Source organism: Panicum virgatum, chromosome 7K, assembly GCF_016808335.1.
Source record: "Panicum virgatum strain AP13 chromosome 7K, P.virgatum_v5, whole genome shotgun sequence".
Taxonomy (NCBI): Eukaryota; Viridiplantae; Streptophyta; class Magnoliopsida; order Poales; family Poaceae; genus Panicum; species Panicum virgatum.
Window position 1 is genome coordinate 37,017,253 of NC_053142.1, and position 27,994 is coordinate 37,045,246.

General features: G+C 47.7%; 2 protein-coding genes and 2 long non-coding RNA genes across 5 annotated transcripts; all 4 read left to right on the forward strand.

The window, feature by feature from the left end:
* Window positions 1-3,476: 3,476 nt before the first annotated feature.
* Window positions 3,477-7,095, forward strand: LOC120641286. Of its 2 annotated transcripts, XR_005662213.1 has the most exons (4): window positions 3,477-4,194; window positions 4,303-4,359; window positions 5,639-6,154; window positions 6,855-7,095. It is a non-coding gene; the product is annotated as an uncharacterized LOC120641286 (long non-coding RNA). The 2 variants fall into 2 exon arrangements; XR_005662212.1 differs by having other exon boundaries at window positions 5,639-7,089.
* A 5,075-nt stretch (window positions 7,096-12,170) lies between these two features.
* LOC120643067 (BAG family molecular chaperone regulator 1-like) lies at window positions 12,171-15,111 on the forward strand. Its single transcript, XM_039919599.1, has 2 exons — window positions 12,171-12,520; window positions 14,612-15,111. Exons 1-2 carry the CDS (start codon window positions 12,262-12,264, stop codon window positions 14,839-14,841), a joined length of 489 nt encoding a protein of 162 aa, XP_039775533.1. The 5' UTR covers window positions 12,171-12,261; the 3' UTR covers window positions 14,842-15,111.
* Window positions 15,112-17,533: 2,422 nt separating this feature from the next.
* Window positions 17,534-23,669, forward strand: LOC120641287 (BAG family molecular chaperone regulator 1-like). The gene is made up of 2 exons (XM_039917337.1): window positions 17,534-17,799; window positions 23,105-23,669. Exons 1-2 carry the CDS (start codon window positions 17,550-17,552, stop codon window positions 23,332-23,334), a joined length of 480 nt encoding a protein of 159 aa, XP_039773271.1. The 5' UTR covers window positions 17,534-17,549; the 3' UTR covers window positions 23,335-23,669.
* Window positions 23,670-24,540: 871 nt separating this feature from the next.
* Window positions 24,541-25,720, forward strand: LOC120641289. Its single transcript, XR_005662214.1, has 2 exons — window positions 24,541-24,811; window positions 24,892-25,720. It is a non-coding gene; the product is annotated as an uncharacterized LOC120641289 (long non-coding RNA).
* Window positions 25,721-27,994: the final 2,274 nt, after the last annotated feature.

Sequence of the window (27,994 nt, forward strand, 5' to 3'; positions counted from 1 at the left end):
TTGGGCCCAAAGTTCTTGTTCCCAGTCTTCTTATACTTCCTTTGGCCTTGCTTGCTGCTACCTGACTCATGCTGATTCTTAGGAGTGCCTGAAATGCTGAGGTTGCCAACCATGTTCACAACATTCTTCATCTTTTCAGTCTCAAGCCTTTCTTCTTCTTCAACACAGTAGCTGATCAACTCACTGATAGACCAAACCGTCTTGTTGGTGTTGTAATTAATCTTAAAAGCAGCATACTGTGGAGGCAGTGATGTCAAGATGAAATGCACAAGAAAACCCTCAGAGATCTCCATCTGCATTTCCTTAAGCCTGTTAGCCATATCACACATATTGAGGATGTGCTCCCTTACGCCAGACTGACCATTGTACTGAGAACCCACCAACTTCATGATGAGTGTACTAGCATAAGTCTTAGATGAGCTCTTAAAGTTCTCCTCAATCTTGGCCAGATACTCCTTAGCATTCAGATCAACCCCCTGAGCATTCTTAGTGGGGATGACGCCCTTGATGCCAGCACTGATGGTCTGCATCATAACCATGAGAGCCATGCGATCAGATCTGTCCCACTTCTCATTTGGAGCTGTACTAGCTCCAGCAGCAGGCGCAACAGGCTTATCCTCTCTCAGAGCAACATCAAGATCATTGCAAGCCAAGCATGTGATGACCTTGTCCTTCCACTCATGAAAGTTTGCACCGTTGAGCAGCTCAATGTTGTTCAGATAGGAGGCCACAGCATTGACATTAGTAGCTGAAAATAAGATCAATTAAACTTAACTTAGTAAGCATATACAATGAAATGTTAATTAAAAGCATGATAATAACCCTACGTTGGTCTGAATAAAAGCATGCAATTAAATTTCAAAGTGCATCACCGTTGGGGAAAGCAATCGAAATTCATCTTAATACTCATGATTAAAACAACGTTGGTCAGAAATAATCACAAGTTTACTCTAAACAAACTTCTCGTTGGTTCCATTTATTTAGAGGCATCTCAAAGTATAGTTGTGGATTTAAATACAACACCATCATCTGAAAATGAATGTACTAAAAATTCTAATAAACTTACTTAAAACAGGAACTTACAACTAAATCACAAAACTTAATTAAAACTGTGCATAAAATAGAGCAAAGCTAAACTAAAAACTTAAATGAAAATTTAATTCGCGTGCTGGACTAAAACTTAAAACGTGCAGCCCAGAACACTTGCACCAGCCCAACTTAGCGCGGCCCGCATCGCGTGCGCGGGGCAGCGAAACAGCGGCGGCAGCTCAGCCCAACAGCGGTAGCGGGCCAGCGCGGCCCGTAATGCGCGCGCGCAGCGACGCGGAGGCGGCGGCTCAGCCGAAAGTCGGCCCAGGGGCCAACGAACAGGCCGCCAAACTAGCCCAAGCGGACGCGCACGCGGGGCGAAGCGCTGCCAGCCGTTGATCTTGATCGACGGCTGAAATTCGTCGCTGCGACTCTTAAATACCAAAAACGGCAGAGGGGGTCCGAAACCCTAATCATTCTCTCCCCTTCCCGCAGCCGATGCGATCTCACCCGGCCGCAGACAGCAGCTAGCGACGGCGGCCGGCGTCATGCACGCCCGTGTGCACCGCCGTGCTTCACAGCTCCGACCGGCCATCCTTTTTCCCCGTGCTTATCTGAGTGAGGGAGAGACGAGCCGAGCGCACGGCACGGCCGCAGCTCGAGTTCACTCACCGACGCGCAAGGCGACGCGGCGGCCCAGGGCAACGGGATTGTCGCGGGGGCTCTCGCCGGCGCGCGCGCTCCCCTCGAGGTGAGCGCGCAGCCGTCGAGGACCTCCACGACGGTCCCCTGATGCTCATGACGGACAGCGACCAGATCTGACGGGTCGCGCGCGAGGACGGCCAAACTAATGGTCGGATCTACGCGCGCGTGGCCCGTGCGAGCCCACTGACGGCTGGCTCTCAGGTAGGGTTCTGAACTTAGGGTTAAGGTTTGGATGATTTGCGTGTGTGTGTGAGTGATTCGGGGTTTCTTGCAATCCTTTCCCTTTTCTGAACTTACTCGTAACCCTAGCTTAGTGGATCGAATGTAAAACATGATGAATACTTAGAAAAACTTAATGAACTCGTAGATCTAAGCATTCCAGACTTACTGACTAACTTAAAATTGATAGATCTAGCGTGCTTAACCGTACTGACTTAATGAAAAACAACTAAAACATGAAACACTAGATCTAGACATCACCTTTGCATAACTGACCGAACCATGAAATGGATCTAAGTAGACTAGATCTAGGCTAACTGATACCAAATGTTAGTAAAACATTAACTTAGAACATTCTAACAGGATCATCTAGTCTACACAGTAGATCACATTGACTTCACTAATGCGGATTAACATAAAGATTCGGTCTTGTACCGGCGGCCGTGGCGTCCATGGTCGTCGGTGCAGTTGTGATGTCGTTGACGACGAGAGCAAAATCGGGGACGTAACGTAGTCGTTCCTTGAGGGATCTCTCGGGGTAGCGGCGTCCTTCAGGGCGCCACCGGCACTGCCCCGGACGTGGTGCTCGTGCTTCCGAGCCTTCCAGCGTGCTTAGCGATCGGTTAGGGTGGACTACGTGAGAATCACGAGAGTTTGGAATAGGGAAACCATATGGGGTTGACCCTCTACTTATAATCATGCTGTAGGCCCGGGGCCGAGCCCAATGGGCTTAGGGTTTTGCCTCCCGATCACGGCAAAACCGGACTCGGGATTTGTTTCCCGAGTCCGAGATCTGGGGAATGGATAACCCCTCTGATTGCGTTGGTTATAGGTTGACCGAGGTCAAATTAATAAATCCAACAATCATCAGTTTGTTTTTGCATAGTAGACCATCTGGAGAGCCAAATGGAATCTATGCTCTCTTTTTTAAAAAAGAAAAACAATTTTGGGACCTTTAAATACTTCTGCATTTCTGTTGTTTATCTTACTTTATCATCAAAATTGTTAATAGCTGCTGCATGGTGCTCGCACCACCGCGCTTCGCGAGTACGGCAGGGACGCGTGTCATCACGCCGCGCATTGCGCCTACTGCGGCGCGGGAGGGAGCGCGCGCTCTGTGCGGTGGCAGCGGACGCGTAAGCGCCCGCGCTCGCTGCACGGTGGACCTGGCGTCCGGTGGAGCCTGGCTGGCGGCGGCAGCAGTTCGCTGCGGCTAGCGTGGAGCGGGCGTGCAGCGCGTGGGTGGATAGGCCCGGGGTGGAGCGCAGCGCGGGAGGCGACGGGCGAGAGCGAGCGGCGCACGCCCGGCGAGGCCTCATCCAGCCTCTGATCGGTGGGGACGTCTGATTGTGGAGCCCGGCTGTCTGTGGCGGGGAAGGGAGCGGCGGCCGAATGCGCAGCTGCGGCGGAGGCGGAGCCTTTCTAGCTGCGCGCGCTTGGATCCGGCTTGGATTCCCTCCTCGACACGCTGGAACAGTGGCCCCCCGCCGGAATAGTGCGCAGGCAGTGCCTGTCCGCCCTGTCCTCCGCTGCGCTCCCGACGTCCCGTCGGAGCCGGTGCCCGAGACCGCCCCGTCGCGTCAACGTGCTCCCGGAGCTCGATGCCCGGCCCCTTTCCCGCCGAGATAAGAGCCGTGCCCCTTTCCTCTCCTCTTCCTCCTCTTCCCCCGTTTCTTCTCCCTCCTGCTTCTCTTTTTGTGTTCTTCTTCCCTGCCACCCAGTCCGGTGGCAGCTCGACCTCCTCTGGCTCCGCGCGGGTGAGCTCCGCCGCCTCCACGACCGCGCGAGCACGAGCTTCGCTGTCCTCGTCACGCAAGGGATATCCATGGCGGGCCCCCTACGCTTCCTCCCCAGCTTCAACGCCACCGCGTCCGCGTTGATCGGCCAAGGTTCAGCTCGACCTCCTCGGTCTCCACCTACTCTCCGCGGCTGCCGCCCGCTCCGCGGGATCCAGATCCGGCCTCCCCCTCCACCTCCTCGTCCCCGCTCACCCCGTCCTCACTCTGCTCCGCCATCCACCCCCGCGCGCCCGCTCCGTCGGTGCATCTCCTTGGCCAGACCACACAGCATCGGCAGTGCCATCCCCTCCTCCACGGCAGTCCCGCCGGGCACGGCACAGCTCGCCAAGTCTGCCTCCATCATCAGGCGGGCTCCCGCTGAACAAGTCTGACCTCAACCACCGTCGATCTGGCTTAGCCTCCAGAAGCCCGTGGTGCGCGCGCCGCAAGCTCCAGCAAGCAGGTGAGTGGGGGGACTGAGTTCAAGCTCCTGGATTCGGCTGGCTTCTATATCACGTTCTTTTTTTTTCCCCTTGACTCCTTCCTCCGTTGGAACCTCCTCCTCCTGCAGATCTGGTGCGGTGGTGACGACTGCCGTGAGGAGGTCTACACCATGTTCGTCTGCTTGGTAAGAATCACCCCTCAAGCACGCCTTGTGCCCCTTCTCCATTCATCCATCTGGTTATGTAATTTGTAGGTTGTAGTTGTGTCTCATTGTTCGAGTTTGATAGAAATCAAATCCCTTGCTTCTAGATTTATGTTTTATCTGCATCAGGGATTTGTACCTGCTAGAAATCAAATTCCGGAGTACTTGCATCACTAATGCAGGCACACCTCAAGCGCTCTGTTTTCTGTTCCTCAATGGAAATTCCAATAGTCGGCACCACAGGTGTCCCATCTAATGCCGTAGATAATAATTGACATGCCACAACACACGAAAATGTAATAGTAAAACAGCAGTGCTAAAGTTTGTGAGAAGGTAAAAAATTGTAATTTATAGTGCTAGCTTCTAACATTTACACGGTCGCTAGCTTTGTCTTCACATGTCCTTCACCTAAAGCCTTTGGTGCCTTAAAAATTTACCGTGCTAACTAGATGGTTGCTAAATGTCAGCTCCTCTAAACAACCAAACCAAGCCAACAGCCAACCTTTTCAAGGAAAAAAAGAGCCAGAATGTATAGATAACACCTATCATTATGAAAACTAGCTAAAATTGTCTAGCTGGTGGTATCCAAAGGCAAGTTCACTTGAACTGAAGTTTTGTACCAGAATATAATATAGATAATGCCGTTGCATCTGAAAGTGGAAGAGAGATTTACATCTCAAGATCAGAGCAGCTCACCATCTTTAATGTATAACATATTCTATGTCCATACTGTTCTGCGACTCAGCTTCATAAATTTTATGTGATGCATACTCTTACAAAGTTTTATACCCACCTAGCTTTTCTGTTTCTAGAAAGTTTTGCTACTTGCATGATCAGTTGCAATTGTTTAATACAATTTTATATGCCTCGAGCACACATACATACACACTTGACCAAAATTGAACTGAATCGCTCGGCTGCTGGATATCCATGTCGATCTACCTGGGTTAATAGATTAAAAGTGACAGTAATTTTCATTTTATTTATTCAACATGATCAATTTTTGTGTGAATGTAGAACATAGTTCATTTTTGATAGATCTGGAGAGTTTTGAGAAATTTTTTTAGGACTTGTCGATTGGTTTTCTACTGAATTTGCAATGCTAATTAGATATTACATCCTTGATAGTTTGATGATACATATCTGATCATGCAACCAAATTTATCCTAATAACTAAAATATCATAAGTAGACTGTACCTTTGGGTTTATTTTATTCTAAATAACTAAAACAGTTGATACCCTTGTGCAATTGTTTTGCAGGACTGCAGTAAAGCATGCACTTTGTTAATTAAATCATCTTAATTTCTGGTTTGATTTTCCCATCTGGATGGTAAACTTTGATTTTCAGCTAAGTGTTTGTTCTTTTTCCAGTGCCAAGTAATGGAACAGATTAATTGATATGCTTCTTCTTTCTCTTGAAGAATCTGATTAAAGTAATAAAATTGAACATGCCCCTCCTTTCTCTGATGAGCCTTTCCTTTACTTTCTCCATGCTTATGTGAAGCTTTCAATTTTCTGTTAAAACTGTGCCGCAGGTTGCAAGACTTAAATGCTAGAAGCCAGAAACAAGGGTTCCATTGGTTACTCAATTAAATTTGAAGATACTCCATGTTTTCTAAATTCCAAAAAAAAAAATTAGTCTTCGACTGCCCATCTGAGCATTGTATGGGATTGTTCTTTCTTTCTTGTATACCAAAAAAAACAAAAAAAAAACAAAGTGCAGCAATCTGAACCTTTTCTGATCAGAGAGCATTACTCTGATAAAATAAAATACATGTAAGCTTCTACCCTCATATATACACTGCTTAGATGAATATTATTTCTATCAATGCTAATCGCTATCCTGCATTTGTGATTCACATTGCTCATGTTTTTATGTTAATGAAGGTCTTGCCTGCATCTGTTTCAGTGAAATAGGCAACATCAAATTTAGTTTTGTGTGATTTCAAATTCACCTGCGGTGAGATTAACTTCTTGCCACAGCAAACAGTAATTATTTGGAGCTAACTCATGGGATATGACAAGTAATCCTTTCTGTTGTTTGTTCTAATTGTTTGCCTAATTGTAATTACTAATTCGTTACAATTTGAGATTGTTAGTAATTGTTTTGGTCTCCTGTTGGCATTAATTTGTATCCACTTGAGGCTGAGTACAGTAAAAGAATACTTGTGGCTAGTGATGCATAATAAGGGCCATGCTCGTGCCTCCTTTAGTTTCAGTTATAGAAGTTTCAGTTATAAAGAACCTAACCTATCTTGTTGCCTGTATATGGAATCAGGATAGCAATTTTATATGTGTTGATCACTCAATGTTAATATATTCTAACATGATTTGATTTGAGTATATTGTACTATTTTCAACATGCTTGTTGGTTTATCATAAGTATTTTCTTATTACGATTGAAGCAAACTAACCTTCCGGATATGTATAACTAAATGGCATTTGAATTACTCTTATGTTACTCTATCCTTTGTAGCAAATATTGATGCATCATACTCATTGGCAATCATGCATGTTCTGAAGCCAGCAAACTCGTGAAGGATTGTGTGTGGCCGCACAAGTTGAGTTGATCTCATCCTATCTATGTATGCTGGATTTACTCAGCTCACAATAGTTGATATGCTAATTATCAAATGTATATACCCAACCTGAACAATATTGAATTAAATATACAGTGTTTAATCAAATATAGAACCTATCATGTTCCAGTATCACAATTTCTAATGTTGTTGTTATGATAGGGCACTCAAAGTGTTTAAGGTAAGTCTGTTTGTCAAATGACGATGACAATAGGAGCCTTTTAATTACCTTCTGATAGTAAAGGGTGAATAATTTATGTTGTCTTAAATATTATTTTGATTTTATTGCTGGATTTGATTGTTCAAACAGTAGGGCGCGCATCGCGCGCGCCGAAAGTTCTAGTATCATATACACTGCCTTTCTCCTGCAGTGTCATAGGCTCATAGCTACATCAATTATAAGCTGACCTGCAAATTAAAGAGAAAATCACCTTTACGCTTTCAGTTTTGAATGCCAGCGCAGCAGAGGCCGCTGGCATCCTACGACAAGTCGACAACCTACGGACACGCGTACGCTTGTCTTGCAAAGATCAAAGCATCACAACTGAATCGAAACAGATCATAAAGTACAAATCCATTCAGATAGTTTGGATATTATGGACTAGCTCCAGGACACAGGAGTCCAAACCTCATAGAAAGAAAAAATTATCAAGCCCCACATGCTGCCCTAACCACCGCTAAAGCCCCATAAAGCCTTAAACATAAATAATGCTGCTGAACATTATCACGGTTTTATTAAAAAATATGCTCTGAACAATCATCACACCATCATCTTTTTCGTGTCCCTGCTCAATTCGTACGTGTGCTACTGATGTAGTGCTGTCTATCTCAGTGGCCAGCAGCGGACGCGGAACACAAGCCGGGAAACTTGCGGCCAACCTCCGTCCATTACAATAGTCCCGGTAGGTTTGCGGCCTGATCCGACAGCCCTAATCATCGCGCCCTAATAATTGTCACATAGAGTTGACACATAATTATTTTATAAAACTAACCTATCAAACCCTCGAATATGGCTAATTAGAATTAATATAAAAATAAAGCTTATAGCTAATATATAATTATTATCACACGGGATATTTCATCTATTAATAAATATTCTAACACATACTCTAAAATACACATTTATCATTATCTAGTTGCAATAGATTTTATTTTGCATCACATCTTCATTTATGTTTGATATATACATAATTGAACTATTCTTTTGTGAATTAGTATTCTTATATCTTCCACCATACAAGAATGCATGGTGAAATATATTGTGGGTAGAATTTTTATATAAATAAATAATATATTAATAATGATAGAAATAATAATTTAAAATTTTATATTGGTTCAACTTAATATTTATTATAATTATATAATTTGGATTCATATTTAGGGGTTACTTTAACTTTTAATAATGACATAATTGGATAATTTATATGCAAATTTAGTGAATTATTTACATTTTTTATAATGGCATAGGTGAGAATTTACACAAAGATTAGGGGATTACTTTAGATTTTTTTTTGTGGTAGAGTTGGATAGTTTAGATACATGTTTAGGAGTTACATTAGTCTATTTTTATAATGATTGAGTTGGATAATTTATTAAAAAAGGTAACAGATCCAATGACTATTATGATTAGAGTTGTCGAATTGATGGCTGGATGTTTTTTATTTTTGTGAATATTTTTAAAATTTCTCTGTTGTTTAGAGTGTTCACGTAGTATTCTAGGTGGATTCACGTGGAGGCTAAGAAGTTTTCAATTAATAATAGTAAGATGGTAAAACATACGAAGAAATCATCTGGGTGAAAGATGAGAAGTAAAACCTACACTACTGAACTGGGATAATGCAGACAGAAGCAGGTCCCTTAATCCATTGTTCTTGCACTGGTGAAGGATCATGAGATAGCATGTCCAGCACTTTGATTGAACAAGTGCATTTATTCCCACATCTGATAGTAAGGTCTTGTTTAGATCCCAAAAATTTTTCAGCGCTACACTAACTTCGAATGTTTGACCACTAATTAGGAGTATTGAATGTGGATAACTGACAAAACTCATTCCATAACCCGTGTGTAATTGCGGAACGAATCTTTTAATCCTAATTGGACCATGATTAGACAATGTTGTGCTATAATAAACGACCTCTAATGATGGATTAATTAGACTAAATAGTTTCGTCTCATGATTTCTCATCCATCAGTGTAATTAGTTTTATAATTAGATCATGTTTAGTTTTTCTAATCTTCGGTTGAAAATTGCTACAGTGAATTTCGTCCAAATTTTTACAGGATCTAAACACACAGCAACAGGCAATGCACTGTTGATGTTAAAATTTTACAAGTATACTTTTGGTAAGTAAAAATGGAAGGTCGATCGGCCCATGACACTTGAACACACAGTCAAAGCTAATGCCATCAAAGTCAATGGGTGGTCAAGGGCTAGTCAGAGGCGGCGCAGCGACAGAGACAGGCCACGACTCAGACGAGAGGGTGACGTTAAGAAAATTTAGAAGTCCAATTATTTTGTTTTTTTTCCATCTTAGCCCTTATGCGTCCGGATAAATGGGTGATATCTCTCTCTTTCTCTCTCCCCTCCAAAATGGCTTCTCTGTTCGCCAATCGCCAGTCATGCGGGGTGGAGCGAAAACTGACGGGAAAGTTCACGTGCAGCATGTGCTTGGCCAAGTGATCGTACCCGAATCCTAGATGCAGCACGGGGGGCTATTTCAAGTCGTAGATGCGGCTGGGATTAGACCCATCGCAGAAACGGCCACCCCCCTCTTCTTCCTCCTACTTTTTCCGCCCCCATTTTCTTCCTCCTACCTCTCCCAGCTCCCCCCCGTGTTGCCGATCTTCCAGCCCGGCCGGCGGCTGCCGCCCTGCCCACTCATCGTCGCGGCTGCCGCCCTACCCACTCATCGTTAAGGATGGCAACGGGTCGGGTTTGGTTTGGGTGGAGTGCCTGGGCACCCAAAACCGAAACCCGAACCCGCCCTGAACTCCAATTCGGGTCAAAATTCATCCCCAAAACCAAAATCCGCGGATACCCAGCACCCGATGGATAATCCAAAATCCAATTTTTTTACAAACAAGTTCCATCAACAAGGATTACAGGGCGGGCGCGCGGGCGGCCTCTACCCTCTAGCCCTGCACTACGTGGGGCGCGAGCGGCCTCTGGCCCTCCGCTGCACGCCATGCAGGGCAAGCTGCGTCCGGCGCCTGCTGGGCGCCGGCCGGCGCAATGGGGCAGGTCGAGCGGAGCCCGCGGGAGCAGGCGGCGAGGCAGGGCGGGCGGCACCCCAGCGAGCCGGCGAGGGGGTGGGGGCAGGGGGCGCCTGCACGAGCCGGGGTGGGCACCGGGAGGGCCGCGCAGGAGCGCGTGCGCCGGCGAGACCGGCCTAGGAGCCGCCGAGCGTCGTCGGGATGCTGGATTGACGAGGGAATGAGGAAGCCAAGAGCCAGGGAAGGGGATGGCGGCTGAGTGAGGGAGACTGGGAGAGGCGAGAGAGATTGAGGGTGGGTGAAGGGGATTTTCACATTATATACCTAAAGTTTCTAGTGGGCTTCTATTGGGCTGATTGTTTCGGAGACACGATGGAGCTCCAGGGTTAGATTTAAAATCGGCCCGAAACCTGAAATTTTTTTGGGTATCCGAACCCATAAATCCGGGGGTGAAATCAGAACCCGAACCCCAAACCTGCAAACTCAAAAACCGCGGATATCCACCCGAACCCGATCCGCTGCCACCCTTACTCATCGTCGCTCCAACCAGCCTTCCACCCCGACCTTCTTCTTGCCCCCAACGCTACCCATCGCCCACTAGGGGTCTGGCCCACCGACCGGCAGTGCTCCCGCGCTGCCTCACCTCCACCGGCGGCTGAAACACCACCACCGTCGGGCCGCCTCCGCCAATGACCTTCCCTCTAGAGTCACTGGCTATTGGAACCCGGGCAACCCGAAACCCTAACTCCACCACCTCAACCACCATCCCAACCACCGGCGACCTCGCCGGCGAGGGCGGCGGCCACTCCCCCCCCCCCTCCCACCTCCCACACCCAGCTATCACTCCACCCCTCCCCCTCCCCTCCTTCCCCTACCTCGGCGGCGTGGCGAGTAGTGGTGGTGGCGGTGGGCCGTTGATGGGCCTTCTGCAACCCGTTTGACTCCCACCAGCACGCGTAACCTGTAACATTTGCGCCTGCAGCCCCCCTCTTCCACGGTATCGGAATGGAACGCCGAGAGGTAACAGATGGAGGCAGTCGAAGGGAGAAGATGGCGTTGGCGGTGAGAGGCGCGTCGCGTACTGGCAACATATCCCCACCGGCCGGCCAGAAGATTGAAGCCAAAGAAACCGAGCTTGAGACGACTGACCCATCTGGATGGCTCGCCGTGTACTCCCTCTCCCTCTCTCAGTGCTGGCGACAAGGGAGGTGCATATCTCGGGTGCACGACGTTGTAATCGCAGTAGCGGGCGCGCGCGGAACACAAGCCGGGAAACTTGCGCCCAACCACCGGCCATAACAATAATCCCGGTAGGTTTGCGGCCTAATCCGACAGCCCTAATCATCGTGCTCTCTCTCTGCCCAAGCTCTAGGAAGGAGCCAAAGCTAGAGGCAGCCTACTCATCATGCGTGCGCTTTGCCAACTCCCATGTGGATGCGGTCGCACTGGCCGGCATGCACGGCGTTACCCTTATTCTATCGACCAGCTTCACCCACTTTACCCAACAAAACCCAAAGGACAAACACGCTAAGCTTTTACAAGCACGGAGCATGCAATAGAAAATCACATGATTGGACCTCTAAGGACAGTCATTTCTATCTGAAGTGGCTAAAATCGAAGTTCCTTCGAGCACGCTTCTCTCTGTCAGTAGCTCTTCGTTGAGTTTTCTCATTGATCCATTCAATGGACGGAGAAATGTTGTGTAGCAGAGTAGCAGTTAAAGGTTTGTAGCAGAGTTGATAGAGGTCTACTCTGTCCTGCAAATCGGAGCGAAGTTGTTTTCGCCTTTGTCTCTGTGAGCAACTAACTGCTTTGGACAACGCGAGGATCGCCTGTTCACAATGTCCCCGTCCCTCGTATCGGGGCCCTTTTCTCTTTTAAACAAACGCACGCTTCTAAAGCTTGTCCTCAAGCCATGGTCGCCCCTTCTTCTACTCATACTTCCACTATATATACAAAGTGGCCTCTTGCTCTGCGGCTACATCTGCATTCCAGCACCACGCACACTGCTGGCCTCTGCTCTGCTCTCCATTGCTGCAACTGCAAGAGCTAGGCTGCTGTCTGCTGAGCAGCACCGTGTAGCTTTCGAAGATGATCAAGCTGAGGTACTCCAAGAAGCTGTTCAGGAGGAGTTCCTCTAAGAGCAGCACTGCCAGCAGCAGCAGCAGCAGCAGTAGCAGCGACGGCGGCGATGCCGGCACTGGCCGCGGGGAGATAGAGTGGGAGGTGAGGCCGGGGGGCATGCTGGTGCAGAAGAGGGACCGGAGGGGGGACGTCGAGGTCATCACCGTCAGGGTCGCCACCGGTTTCTCCTGGCATGACGTCTCCATTGGGGCTACCTGCACCTTTGGTGAGTACTCGTAGTGTGCAAATTATTTTGCTCTGCTCATTTGCTCTCGCCAGTTCTCTCATGCATGTTTGCCCAAAGAAAGGCCATCGTTCCGGTGAAGTTGTGTCTGAGATTGGTAGAAAGTGTTCCTGGGAACCTGGTTTGACCATGATTTCTTTTGGTATTTTCTCTGGGGCTTCTCTCCAATAGTCCAATGTGTTATTAGCGCACCTTTTGTAGTAAGAATAGATGAATATCACGTATACAAAGCTCTTTGTGTAGCCACGATAAAGGCTTTGGAGCTGGGATTGGGTACATATCTCAAGTTGGTTCAATCAAAGTTTCAGGTTTGCAGTGTGCAGATGCATCAGTAGAGATGCTAGTTGAGCTGTTCGGTTCTAGATGCAACCAGCATTGCAATGACCTGTGTGTCAAGTTCACCTAAAAAGGCCAGGCGCCTCCATTGTTCAGTAGTTTGGCTCCTGATGTATGCAAGGATGCTGAATACTGAAAGTAAGAATCAGCTGTGACAAGAACTAATTAAACAGGTCAAATACAGCTTGACACAACCTATGATTTTGTTTACACAGCCAGATCCATGCATCGCATGCACATTTCTGATTTCTCCCCTATTTACTTGTCGTGGTGTGCAAACCCACAGCCGGGTGGCGTAGTGCACCCGCCTAAACCCAAAGGGTGAGTACTCGGGGGTTAGCTAGGATTAGCCCAATCTCGGTGGAAGAATGCGATGAACATGGCAGGTTTAGAGTGGTTCGGGCCATCGGAGCGTAATACCCTACGTCCACTGTGTGTTGTATTGCTTGCGCTCTCAAGAGGTTGAGAGCAGGGTTGTTCGGAGTGAAAACCGAGCTTGTGTTGTGAGAGACTTGGCGTGTCTGAAGTGTGCAGCGAGCGCCTCCCTTTTATATCTCAAGGGAGGCGCGTACATGGCCGTTGAGTCCCCGACAGATGGGTCCAACGATGTAGTATAAAATGACATACTGTACAGACATTATGACATTGCAGGCGATGGAGATCTCATTCCTGGATTTCCTTGCTCTGCCCATGGGAATCTTCCGTCTGGCATAGTCGTGCTCTGTCTTGTCGAAACGGCGCCAGGGTGTAGCTTGCGGCGTTGTCTGCAGCATAGCTGAACAGGCCGTGTAGCTTGCGGCGTAGGCGGTATGATGAAAAGGTGCCGTGCCGTCGTATCCATTTAATGCGGCAGACGGGCTCTGCTCGGATGCGGTGCATGGGGCTGCACTGTGTACCCCGGTAATATGCGGTCTACAGTGAAGCCTGACAAAGTCTGTCCCCGCGTGCCGCGGCGGCAGAGCACGCCTCAACCACCCGCATTGAATGCGGTGGGTGGGCAAGTCTTCCAGCGGAAGACTCGCGCCCGCGCCTGCGCCTGCGGGACACGTGGCACCTCCGGACCCCGCCCAGGCGGTATGTTGGTTCTACGCGCGTGGGAGGTCCGGACGGACGCGGGGAGGTCTCGGACCCCTATGGGAGCTTCCCCTCCTCAGGGACACGTGGCGTCACCGGACCCGTCCCAGAGCGGGGAGTGGGTCCGGGGCCGTTGGCCCAGTGAGATAAGAGCTTGACCCGTAGGGCCCGGCTGCTCCGCCCCTTATGGCGTAGTTACTGATGACTACGCGAGCCATGTCTTGCTGCAGTAGGAGTGGGTATACTGCTACAGGGTACCGACATTACCCTTCTGAACCCCTGAGACTTAGCAGAAAGACATGTCCACTTGCGAGGTCACCTACTTCAGCAATAAAATGACTGACGAGTGTCACCCTCAACAACTCCAAAAGTATGGCACCAGATCACTGCTTGTTCATGTAATAAAAAACACAAACAGTGACATGGGCATGTCTGCGCTCTGCACGATGATCAGCCTCTGCATACCTGCAAGCATATGCTGATGATCCTGAGTGGAACCTTCCCATATTTTGTCATCTAGCAAAGCATAAGCAGTGAACAATTGTGTACGTTTCCTTTTTTTTTAAAAAAAGAGGATGTCTGTCGCTACATAGGAATAAATCAAATACATCCATAATCATTTTGGCTCGAGATCTAACGTGTGCCCGCGCAAAATGATTGCAGGGGAGCTTAAGGCGGTGCTGTCCATGGCGACAGGGCTGGAGCCGAGGGAGCAGAGGCTGCTGTTCCGGGGCAAGGAGAGGGAGGACAGCGACCATCTCCACATGGTGGGCGTGAGGGACAAGGACAAGGTGCTCCTCCTCGAGGACCCTGCCCTCAAGGACATGAAGCTCCGGGCCGCGCTCGCGGCCCAGGCCGTCCAGAGCCCATATCAGCCCTTTATCAAGGTGTAGGCCCGGCCTGGCCTGGCCCGGCCCGACCCGCCACTACCCTAACTGATAGAGTAAACCAGCGTCATCATCAGCTAGCTGCTCCTGTTGGTGATCGCCTGCTATTGATCAGTGCTAAGTACCACTCCATGTATGGGCAAAGGAAAACCCCTCTTTCATGAGAAGAGTTAGCGTACCACTACTTGTTAGTCGTGTGGTCTTGTCATGTGTAGTACATGATGATGCACTTGTAACCGTTGAGTGTGGCTGCCATGCATGCTAAGTAATGTTGTTCAGAAAAATGCAAACAAAGATCACGCATGCCTAGCCAGTTCCACACAGAGTTTCGAAAGCTCTTATAAGAGCAAGTACAATAATAGGCATAAAGCCAAACTAGTCGGCAGTTTTGCTGATGTGGAGAAGAGAAGAGAGGAGATAAAAGAGAGCTTTGATCTTGTTCTATCACCAAATTTGACACGAAAGTATAGGTATTTGTGGACCTAAATAAAAGTGTATGTGAGGAAGAGTAAGAAAAAAAATAAAACATAGTACTACATAATAATAAAAATTTTTATAAGAGATAAATATGAGACAACTATTGTATGACTTGACTCTTATCACTTGATTTATAGCCAAGCATTTGACTCTACTATTAACTATGTTATTAGCAAGTTCCACACAGAGCCTTGGAACCTTGGACTGATAGACAGACAGAGGACCGTTCTCCTGGCAGCATACGCATGCGTACCCACCATGCAAAACCAGCAAAGCTTCCTCCTCTCATTCATGCCGATCGCTGCACCTAAACGGAAGTGCAGGTGGCCATGCGTCCACGTGGCTTAACAGTCGGAACGCCGTTTTTCACGCACGGGAGCGAAGACCGTCGCCACGTACGGCGGGGAATGGGAATCCCGGTCCACGCAAGCCTCTCCGCGCCTCGCGTGCCACGGCGAGAGGGATGGGAGGGATGCTTTGGCTCGAAGGAAAACGGGGATTCCGAGGCGTACCGACATGAGCCCGGTCCCCGTTTTGTCTTTTGTATTTTGAAGCCAGCTGAGTACGATCGATCCCTGTTAACTATGCCCGTTCTGCACACGTTCAGCAATCAGCTAGCAGTACTTGCCACATGCATGAGAACAACTCCAGTAGAACTATTAAATTTGGATAAGCAAATGTCCATTTAGAAGCCCACTTCTAAATTTTACTCACCCAAATATAGATCTTCACTCCAGCAGGTTGAGTAAATTGGGCTTCCAACAGTTGGCAGCCCAAATAGAGGACTACCAAATTGGGGGAGTGAGAGGAGAAATTTGGAAGGCTTACCAAAATTACAGCCCATTTGCTCTCCCTACTCGAGTTGTTCTGAGCCGCAGCTTGGGAACTTCTTGGAAGCCAATCGCTATGTTCAGACTGTGGGATGATCAGTTTGGTTGTTGATTTTCTATGGAGGATCCAGGTCTGCTAGAGACTGAAGAAGGTGGATGGGTCCTATGGCTCAAATATTCTAGCATGTGGGAAGAGATAAATACTAGATAATATAGAAAATCTTGATGGGGGCTGAATCATAGTCGCTTGTATTATCATGCTCCACATCATAGGAGGGCTCAAAATCCAGGTTTCCATAAAATTTCGAGATTTCAATATCTTTTCTTGAAAATATGCGCATACTCTTGATAGTGCTTCATAAGTTAGTACTCCCTCCGTTCCAAATTATAAAACATTTCAACAATCATGGAGAGTCAAAGTTTTTTATGTTTGACCAAATTTATATAATAGAATAACAATATTTATTATATAAACTAGTACCATTAGATTCTTTATTAGTTATATTTTCATAGTACATCAATTTGATATCATAAATTTTTATATTCTCTCTATAATCTTGGTCAAACTTGAGATTGCTTTGACTCTCCAAGATTCTTGTGATGTCTTATAATTTGGAACGGAGGGAGTAGTAAACTAGGAGATAATCTCAATGAAAAGTTGCAATCATTTTTTAAACGTATGAAAAAATACTTTCCAAGCATTATTTCTCATTTTTCCTAACTGGGTTTTCTCATGTCTCCATGCTGGATGTCAATAGAAAAATAAACCTAAGTGGACCTGCAAAGAGAAACGTGCCTATACACTTTAGGTTGAATGCCAGACTGGGGATCATCAACTACGCCTATACGACCAACGTACACGCATTTGCACTATATATTGTCGCCCATACAAAGATGAAAGTATCACAACTGTACTTCAAAAGGTAAGCTAAAATCAAAATTCAGGTGTTTTGGACCAGTTTGACGTCTAATTAAACCCTAGAAAGAAAACATGTCAAGCCCCACATGCTGCCTTAACCACCGCTAAACTCCCTAAAAAGCCTAACTGCCCAAATAATTAAAACCAAATCTTAATTAACTATAATGTCACGGCCCATTATCTTTCTCCCGGGCCAGTTCGTACGTGCGGGGCACTCATCAGCAGACATGGAACACAAGCCGGAAAACTTGCGCCCAACCACCAGCAATTACATTAATGACGGTAGGTTTACGGCCTAACCGACCACCCTCGTCATCATGCTCTTGCATTGCGGGCTTACCAATTGAACGGAGCCAAAAGATGGCTAGCTTGCATAGTTGCATGTACTCGTATGCGTTTTGCCATCTTCCTTGCGGTTGCTCACTTGCTCTATATACTATTCTATGGAATTGTTTACCTTTGCCCAACATTGTTGTTCTGCAACGACAATGATCAAGCTGAGGTACTCCAAGAAGCTGTTCAGGAGGAGCTCCTCCAAGAGCAGCACGGCCAGCAGCGGCAGCAGTGACGGCGGGGATGGCGGCGGCGGCGGCGGCCGCCGCGGGGAGATCGGGTGGGAGGTGAGGCCCGGAGGGATGTTGGTGCAGAAGAGGGACGGGAGGGGGGACGTGGAGGTGATCACGGTGGCCACGGGGTTCTCTTGGCACGACGTCTCCATCGGGGCTACCTGCACTTTTGGTGAGTAACAGTGTGCAAATCTTTTGGTCGAGCCGAATCTCATAAATTTTCGGTTGGGCTGTGTCTGAGATTGGTAGAATGTGTTCATACTGTACAAAGTTGATTTAAACATGATTTTTCTGGACCGTCTCTCCAAGGAGTTATTAGCACATCTTTTTGGGGGTTAAAAAAGTTAATATCGCATAACGCATTAACGCTCCTTTTGTTACCACTGATGGTGCCCATTCAGTTGTTGAACTAGAAACATAGGCGCGGCTTTGCCGCGCCCTCCCCAAGACCAGCTCAAAGTGTATACCTTATGACCTAAAAGGATTACAAACCTCCTACACAGTTTTTTATGATTATTATACAGTACAATTCAGACAATCACAACATATGCACACTCACTCCTATGAATACACATACGCAAACCCTACTCCTATGAGTATCTTTGAATACTAAGCTGGCAAATCCTCGAGATTGACTTTAATAAGCACCCCGTATAAAATATTTTTTATAATTACACAGTACAACTCAAAAAGTCGCAATAAACGCACACTCACTCTTATGAACACACGTACGCAAACTCTACCTCTATGAGCATCTTCGAAAGACTGAGTCGGCAAATCCTCGTGAGTGACTTTAATAGGCACCCGTATATAGTATTATGTCTTTAATAAGCAGATTCGTTGCTATTGATAATAGACTTAGGTAAGCAAAAGTAGTATTTCTTTATTCATATAAAAAATGAAGGCAGTAACCGAAACTTTCATAGCTAATGAGTATATAGAACATATTTTCTGAAAATTTGAATATATTCAGATTGAGAGAACATTGAGGTGCTTTATTTATCACAAGATAGCTAATGAGTATATAGATTTGGCAACCACCGTTCACTATACAAGATCTAAAGAAGTACAATGCCAACAAGCAGGTAAGGCAAACGTTTTATGAAAATTCTAGTGATGAGTAACATAATACGTATCTCTGACCTACAATATGAAAAGTGTTGATTGGGAAAACTCTATGACCCTCCTAGGGCCACAGTGATCTATTTATATAGATGTGACATCGTACAAGAATAGGAGTCCTAGCTCCAACCGTCAGGGACTTAGAGATAAACAAGGGAGGCGCAGCTCCCGTATCCTATGAATATCCCTAACCAACTATAGGAGATAGAGTTTGTATCTAACACCCCCCCCTCAATCTGGACGCCGTTCAACCAAGTTCAGATTGTTTTGGAGAAATGTGAAGACCGGAGCTGGGAGTGCTTTAGTCATGATATCTGCCAACTGATCCTTGGAGGAAATAATTCGAACATCAAGCTGCTTCATGGCAACACGTTCACGGACAAAGTGATAATCAATCTCCACATGCTTCATGCGGCGATGGAAGATAGGATTTGCAGTAAGATATGTGGCACCAATGTTGTCACACCAAAGACTTGGAGGTTTATGCAAAGAAACCCCAAGTTCACGAAGTAGCACTTGAATCCAGATGATCTCTGCGGTTGCATCAGCAAGAGCTTTGTACTCTGCTTCTGTACTAGAGCGTGAGACGGTAGCTTGTTTCCGAGCACTCCAGGCAATAAGATTACCACCAAAGAATATGGCATACCCTCCTGTGCTTCGCCGGTCATCCATATTACCAGCCCAGTCGGCGTCTGAAAATGCACTGAGAAACATGGTATCACAACTAAGGCTTTAATCGATCCATGAGCGAAGTAACCTCCTCCTCCCCTCTCACCATAACCTCTATCAACACCCCTGCGCCCGTCATGGCTGCCCTCCCTCTTCACCACGCCGTGACCATCAAACTTACGAAGGCCAATTACCTTCTCTGGCGCGCACAACTGCTTCCGTACCTCCGGAGTTCCAATCTCTTCAGGTACCTTGATGGCTCTACGGTGGCTCCTGCCCAGATGATTCCGGCGTCAACGACAGCCGGGGCGGAGCTCGTCCTCAACCCAGCATACACGGCATGGTACCTCGCCGATCAGCAGCTTCTTAGCGGCCTTCTCTCCTCCATGTCTGAGGAGATCCTACGAGACGTTATCGACGCAAAGACGTCCAGGGAGGTCTGGGACTCCCTCCAGAAGAAGTTCTCTTCATCTACTCGTGCTCGCACGGTTCGACTACGAGTTGAACTCGCCACCGCGCAGAAGTGCGACCTCTCGGCGGCAGATTACTTTGGAAAGATCAAGAACCTGGCGTCTGAGATGGCGGCCGCAGATGCTGCCCTACGTGATGATGAAGTTCTGTCATATCTTCTTGCCGGGTTGCCCTCTGAATATGATCCATATGTCACCGCGATGACAACCATGGCGTCTGTCACGCTGGATGATGCATATGCGCACCTCGTCGCTTTTGAAGCCCGGCAATTAAAACATCAGGCGGCTCTTCAGCTGAATGTTGGTTCTTCTGCAAACTATGCGGGGCGTGGCAACAACAATCAGAATCGCAGGCGCAGCAACAACCAGAATCGAGGACGTGGATCCAATCAAAATCGTGGCCGTGGTGGTGCTCTGCCTCGTGCCAATTCTGATCATCGCAGCACTCCATCCTCAAAACCCACATGCCAGATCTGTGGCAAGGTGGGCCATACTGCGATACGCTGCTGGTACAGGATGGATGAAGCCTACAACGAGGATCCTCCCTCGGCTGCCTTTGCATCTACATCATCAAAGGTCGACACCGATTGGTACACCGACACCGGCGCCACCGACCACATCACCAGTGACCTCGACCGTCTGGCTGTCCGTGAACGTTATCACGGCAATGATCAAGTCCAAGTTGGTAATGGCACAGGTTTGCCTATTAAACATACTGGTCATTGTTCAATTCATACTGCTGCACGTCCTCTTGCATTACGTAAAGTGTTGCATGTTCCTCAAATTGCCAAGAATCTTCTTTCTGTTCATAAATTTTCTAGAGATAATGATGTGTTTTTTGAATATCATCCTTGGCATTTTTCTGTTAAGGATCGCCAGTCGCGGAAAAGTCTCCTGGAAGGCCGATGTGAATCGGGGCTTTATCCTATCAAGGCGACGGATGTTCCTCCCCTCAAGCGTGCTCTTGCTACTCGTACCATTAGTTCCTCACAATGGCATGCTAGGCTCGGACACCCCTCCCCTCAAATAGTGAGATCTATTTTAGTTTTGAATAAAATTCCATGCTCTAGGGATTCGACTCCCTCTATTTGTAACGCTTGTCAGCTTGCTAAAAGTCATCAATTACCATATAGTTCTTCAGTCCATCATTCTTCATCCCCTTTGGATCTTATCTTTTCTGATGTGTGGGGCCCTGCGCCTACTTCCGTTGGTGGATACAAATACTATATCAGTTTTATTGATGACTTTTCTAAGTTCTCCTGGATATATTTGATGCATGATCGATCTGAGGCACCACACATTTTTATGCAATTTAAAACTCACATTGAGCGTCTCCTTGATACTACTATAAAGCGTGTTCAATCTGATTGGGGAGGGGAATACAGAAAAATGCACAATACCTTCTTTAGTGCCCTTGGCATTACCCATCATGTTTCTTGTCCACACACACATCAACAGAACGGGTCTGCCGAACGCAAGCACCGCCACATAGTTGAGACTGGTCTTGCTCTCTTAGCCCATGCTCATGTTCCTCTTAAATTTTGGGATGATGCTTTCCTTACCGCCACATATCTTATAAATCGCATGCCTACAAGGGTCATTGATAATTCCAGTCCTCTTGAGCGTCTTTTTCACACTAAACCCAAGTACTCCTTGCTACGTGTGTTCGGCTGTGCTTGTTGGCCTCATTTGCGAGCTTATAACAAAAATAAACTCGCTTTTCGCTCTACGGAGTGTGTTTTTCTTGGCTACAGTTCCTTGCATAAAGGGTACAAGTGCCTTGATCGATCCTCTGGCCGTGTATATGTATCTAGGGATGTTGTCTTTGAATAACATGTCTTCCCTTTTTACCAACATTCTACAAATCCTGCATCATCTCTGCGTAGTTTGCATTTGGACAACAGCAGTGTTAATTTGAACTTTGACCGTATGTGTACTTCTGTGTCTGCTAACCCCCTGAGTGCAGAAACCCTACCGAGTGAATCTGTCATGACTACCGTGCCGATCAGTCTCGTTAATGCTGTTACAGCGGTGATTGCCGACTGCAGACCGTGCAGATTCTTCAAGTGGCAGCTGTTACAGCGGCTGATCCTATTTGCAAGCATATCCTATTCGCTGCAAAGATGAATCGGCGTTGTACTTGGTGGCTACATGCAGCTATGCGAAAATAGTCTGGCGACAGCTCGCATGGTGGGGGACTTTCTCCTTGCCTACAGGGCGACATGCATGCGTGCGGAAGCATCCATGATTTGTGGGAGCAGCTGGTTTGGGTGGGCAACGGCAGACCTCGAATCACACATATAATCCACGGGAGCGCTTCATCCGGAGGTAGGTGAGGCCCTCTGCCCCTCTTAGGATTCCTTCCGCGCCGTCGTGTCGATCTGCAACTGCAGCTGTGCGAGCTGCGGAACCGTGGCTCTGTTTTGTGTGGGAGAGGAGGGTGGCCTGGTGGAGGACACAGCAGTAGTGATGGAGGAGTGGGGGCGCCTGGGGGTAGGGGCGGGCGGTGCGCTGGCATGTCGACGACCCGAGACGAAGGCTCTGGAAACCGTAGCCGCAATGCCCTTTTTTGGACGGTCCGATCAAGATCAAACGGTGGCGAATACGAGGTGACGTGGCCGAATGAGGAGCAAGAGTCCATGGAGCTGATTTCGTTCGTTAGAGATAGGTTGGGTACATGAACAAGATATGTTGGTTCAGTTAGAGTTTCAGGTCTGCAGGGTACTGATGTCTGATGCAGCAGCACTAGAGGTGTTAGTTTCAGTTGTTTGATTCTAGATGCATCCCCATTGACCCTTCCGAATCTCGCTCTAATGAGAGGGAAAAAATACGAGAGACATCTGTCCACTAGCGATGCCACCTACTTCAGCAATAAAAAGGAAATGTCAGACAAGAGTCTGGGCTCAGTTCATGTGATAGAAAAACAATGGCATGGGCATGCCTGCACAATAGAAAAACAACGACGCGTCTGCCTACTGCCCTACTCTCGCTACCTGCACTGCCAGCAAACGATGGTTCAGATTTCAGACATGGAACCTGAGTGGAACCTTCGCACATTTTGTCATCTTCAGATCATAGTCTTTGGACAAATCGTGTTTGCTACTAGCTATTATTAAAAAAACAGCGATGCCTTTTTCGTTCAGAGAAATAAACCAAATAACTTGTGACATAACTTCAGCTCGAGATCTAACGTGTGACCGTGCAAAATGGCTGTAGGGGAGCTGAAGGTGGTGCTGTCTATGGAGACAGGGCTGGAGCCTCGGGAGCAGAGGCTGCTGTTCAGAGGCAAGGAGAGGGAGGACAGCGACCATCTCCACATGATCGGGGTGAGCGACAAAGACAAGGTGCTGCTGCTCGAGGACCCTGCCCTCAAGGACATGAAGCTCCGGGCCGCAAGGGCGGCCCAAGCCATGCAGAGCCCGTACCGGCCTTTCATCAAGGTGTAGGCTGGCCCGGCCCAACATTGTGCCAACCTTTTATACTAATATCAACCGCATCATTAGGGGCAGACTCAAAGAGAACTTTATCAGATTCTAGGTTTCAGTAGACTTGATTAGCATCTAAGAAGCTACAAACTTTGATCAATTTTGGGTTAGGTTTTACCTTTGATCAGCAGTCTATCAGGGCTTCCGACAGTGAGTTTTCGGAGCAGTGCAGGAGACGATTGTGTTGGCAACCAGGAGCGGGCTCCATATATATTCATGGGTATTCAGTTGAATACCCAAAATTTTTGAAGAAAAAATTATGCATATACTATATAACATGTATATGTATCATAAAATGTAAAAATACCACTACAAAATAAGCTATACTGGACATCTTGGGCTCCGTTGGCCCGTTATTCGACCAGTACAGCCGGCCCAACTCCTCCCCACCCACCCAACCCCCCCCCACCCCCCCTCGCAGGTCCCCTCAGCCCAGCTTGCTGCCTGAGTCATCGGAATGGTTAAAAACTCCTCCCCTGCGCTCCTCTCCCCGCACTCCATGGGAAAAAACAAACGCATGTCGATCCACGCGAGCTTCGGTTATTTTTTGACGGCTATTTTTCAAAAAAAAACCTTCCATTTTTTACAAATTGCAACTTAGGGCATCACGTCAAATATTATCAGAAACCGTGTTCATATATTTTTTCCTATAGATCCTTGTATTACAATTTAATTCAACCCGAAGAAGAAAAAATTCACCGCGCGAGACACATTTGCGAAACCCCCCTCCCGCACCCCAACTCTACTCTCTCCCTCACCCTCCTCCCCGCCGCCCTCTCTCTCCTCTCCCCGCCGCCGCCCTCTCTCTCCCAGCTCTCTGGATCACTGCCGCCACCTTCACTCCTCTTCTCCCTCTCTGTCTGCCTCTGCCGCCCCGACCGCTCCCGCGGGATCCAGATCCGGCGCGGGGGGCAGCGGCGCCCCCTTCCTCCGCCCGGATCTACCACGGAGCTTCACCATGCCGCCCCTCGTTTGCCCGACGTCAACCTGGCGCTCCTGAGCTGGGTACCAGGCGTCAACGCCTAGGATCTCCTGCACCACCCCGAGCTTGGACGCCGATGCAGCATGGTCCGGTCGACGCCGGTGCTTCGGCGGGCACGACAGCCCAGCTCGGACGCAGCACGGGCCGCTGCGGCCTGGAGTGGCAGGAACGCAAGGCCACGGGGGCGCGTCGCGGTGGTTCGGTCCTGGCCGATGGCGAGTGGGCGGCGCATGGATCGGTTCCGGCTATGGTGTCCCATGCTTCCCGCTGCCGTCTTCTCTCTCTCTGTCTCCTCGTTGCCACCTCCCCTCCCCTTCTTCCTCCCCGCTTGCCTCCATCGCCCCTCTTCGCCGCCGCTGCGCACCGAGGTCGTCCTCGTCGAAGAAGGCGCTCACGGCTGGCATCAGTAGGTCACCTCCGCTGCAACTCCTTAGGCTCCGTCTACTGTTCTCGCAGGTGAGGCCAAGCTCATCCGTATCCTCTCTCCGGATCTTCCCCTTCCTAGCCTCCTCTAATATCTCCTCTGTTCTATGTAGGTGTTGATCGATCAGTGCCATGTGCAAGAACACAGGTGAGTGATTTCCCCCGGTCTCCACCTCTAAGTTAATTTGGTAGACATTGGATGCAAATCTTGTGAGATTTATTGGTGCTTTGCCGTGGGTGCTTGATTGAAGACGTGATTTTGCAGATAGCAAGTGATTTCCCCTAAATTCCCAGCCCGCAATCACACCACAAGTGCTTCCTCATGAGTCGTAATCCACATCCCCTTTCTCTCCATTATTATTTTGCCGCGAGATCTGCTCATATCACTTTTTATCCAAAATGTGCATTGTTGGCCTGGATCCGTGCACTGCTCCATTCCTCATCCCTGAATTTGTTGTTTTGCTGCTATAGTAACGAGAAATAATCCCCTTAATCTCCTTACTCTGATCCATATATGGAGGTGTATGGCATATGGAGGTATGTAATTGCAGAACTTAACTTTTGCAATTGCAGAACTAACTGTTTCTTTCCCAGTTCACACAGTGTATGACGTATGGAGGTCAAAATTTCTTTTGAGAGTGAATTGAAGTTATAGCAGATCACACGTACACCGATTATCCACATAAATGAGAAGTGAAGCACGAGCATTAAGAATATCTGGTAGTCATGCGTACTCGTGATAGTATGATGAATGGATGTTCAACCGTCTTTTTCTATTTCTGAAATCATTTACAGTTTTGGAAGGGAGTTGTATATTCTAAGAATATATTATGTTGCAGACTGGATAGATGGAGCATAGGAAAGGAGGTGATATCTTTATTGAATCCGCAATGCCATTTGTGAAACTCTATTTTAAAATGATTCATATAAGCTTGTGAAACTCTATTTAAAATGATTCACATTATTTTGTACTGTCACCTCTGACTGCTATAACATAGTTCTCAAGTGATTGAGTCCTTACATTTTAACATAACTATTTCACAAAATATTAGTTACATCATGAAGCATCCCCTCATAAGAGAAGACTTAAACGTGATACAAAGCACCAGTCCCAGGAGGCTGATGCCACATTTATTACATCAGATGGTTCAAAACCGTACAAACCTTGGAGGACACTCGATACAGATGATGATAATTATTAACCAAGCTACAACATAACACCAGACTGCAAACCACATAGGGTCTACTACGGGCTCAGAGTACTGCGACAGCGGAGGCATCTCGACAGGGCCGGCACCACAGGCAAGGTTGGGTGTAGAACGGTAACCCTACTCAGCGTCGTCTGGCACGAAGTCTGGATCTTCTTCTGTAAAAAGGTAGAGTGGGGTGAGTACAAACGTACTCAGCAAGTCCAACCACACCCACGGAGGGGTTAAATCAGAATAACATGCCTTGGTAAATCAAGGATAAGGTTATGGTTTAATTTGCAGAAAAACTATATTTTATGCAAGGGTTTGTTTTAAAGAAGACCTTTATGAAAATCAATTCCAGAAGTAACACAGAGTTTCCCAATTTTTAAACTGCTACCGGACTCCCCGTCCGTCGTAGCACACGGCACATCTGCCGGACACAATTCCAAAACAACTCACACCAGCCCATCCCAAAGAAACACTAGTTATGTGACCACACCGTAACTCGCCCAATACCGTGGGCACGGACTATTCGAATAGATTCTTAACTCTGCAGAGGTGTGCAACTTTACCCACAAGTAGGATACCACAACTCGTGCACCGTCGTGTCGGTGTAGATCCCATCATAGCCATTACCCACCATAGCTAAGCCTGACTAGCCATCACGGGCTGCACCAAGGGGTCATTGACCGTTCACTTAGGTATAACCGGGCATAAGTCACTCGGGGCTTATCCCTTTTCCTTAGTCACCCGTTGCTCTCAGCTCTCCTGATGGCTACCACACCAACTAGTGGGATTTATGCTACGCCGTTGCCCATTCAACGGTCGAGTGGTTTGCACGATAGTGGAGTTAGGTGAGATGACACACCAACTCGGTCCTTAGACGCGACAAGATGGATATCTCCCTTCTTTGCCCTGCCACTCAGGCATAAGCACACCAATCGGCAATCCACGCAGAAATGCCGTCCATCCCGTCCATACTCATCTTTCGAAAATCCACGTTTTATCCCTTCCCACACGCACACTTTTTCTTTATCAAATAATTTATGTTATGAGTAAAGTCCTAAGCGTTCTAATATCGATTAACGTCCAAGCAAAATCAGACATTAATCTAGGTGGTCAAGGAATGGTCATCACAAATCAAGGGGTGGCTATCCAACTGTGTTTTCATGCAAGTAAAACATATGCAACATTTATAAAACAGGCCATTGGGATGTGTTTATAAAAACTAGGACAGAAACATGCATCAAAGGATGGGATTGAACTTGCCGTCTTCGTAGCCTTCGGGGAAGTCCTGTCCTTCGGGCTCGGGGTCGCGGAACTGGTCCTCGTTCTCCTGCTCACAGAACTGCTCGTTGACGGGCTCTCCTTCGTTCACTCCGCGGTCTACAGCACACACAACAAGCATCCAATCAATACAAAGATTCTATCGTTGAGCCCGAATCGGAAACACATAAAATATAGAGATAGAAGTGGCATTTTTGAGTGGTTTCTTAATAGCGCGGCCCGAAACTATAATAGAAGTGACATGGTAAAGTTTGGGGTCAACCGGAGTTGTTTAGGCGCATGAAGTAATAGGTTTTGTAAAGGTTCGAGAGTTAGTTAAGGGGCCAGGGGCCTGGTTGTAAATAATCCTGGGTAGGCAGGGGTCTGCTTATAATTTTTGGAAGCTTTTGGGTTATTTTGGAGAGGTCAGGGGTATACTTGAGATTAAGTTTATATTGGAGGAGGGTTTAATCGCAAATATATTAAAGGTGGGGGTGTTTCTGCAAAAAGACAAAAGGGTGGAAGGTTTCTTTAAGAAATAAAGAAAAGGGGGAGGGGTTTTTGGCAAAATTGCCATCCCCTTCCTCCCTCCCACGCTGGGAAACAGGGGAGGTGTCTGGGGTCGCCGGCGGCGGCCAATCCGGCCGTCCAGGGCCACGGCGGTGGCCGGGGGGTGGGGGGAAAAGGAGCTAGGGGGCGTGGGGTTCGATTCCCCAGCTCACCTCGGCTCGGGGCGCGGCGAGGGAGCGGGGCGACGGGA

Bases quoted from the DNA above. Each gene is read 5' to 3' on its own strand.
- LOC120643067 (XM_039919599.1), top strand. From the start codon at position 12,262: ATGATCAAGCTGAGGTACTCCAAGAAGCTGTTCAGGAGGAGTTCCTCT. The intron at 12,521-14,611 runs GTGAGTACTCGT...AAATGATTGCAG, and splicing joins TGGGGCTACCTGCACCTTTG to GGGAGCTTAAGGCGGTGCTG.
- LOC120641287 (XM_039917337.1), top strand. From the start codon at position 17,550: ATGATCAAGCTGAGGTACTCCAAGAAGCTGTTCAGGAGGAGCTCCTCC. The intron at 17,800-23,104 runs GTGAGTAACAGT...AAATGGCTGTAG, and splicing joins CGGGGCTACCTGCACTTTTG to GGGAGCTGAAGGTGGTGCTG.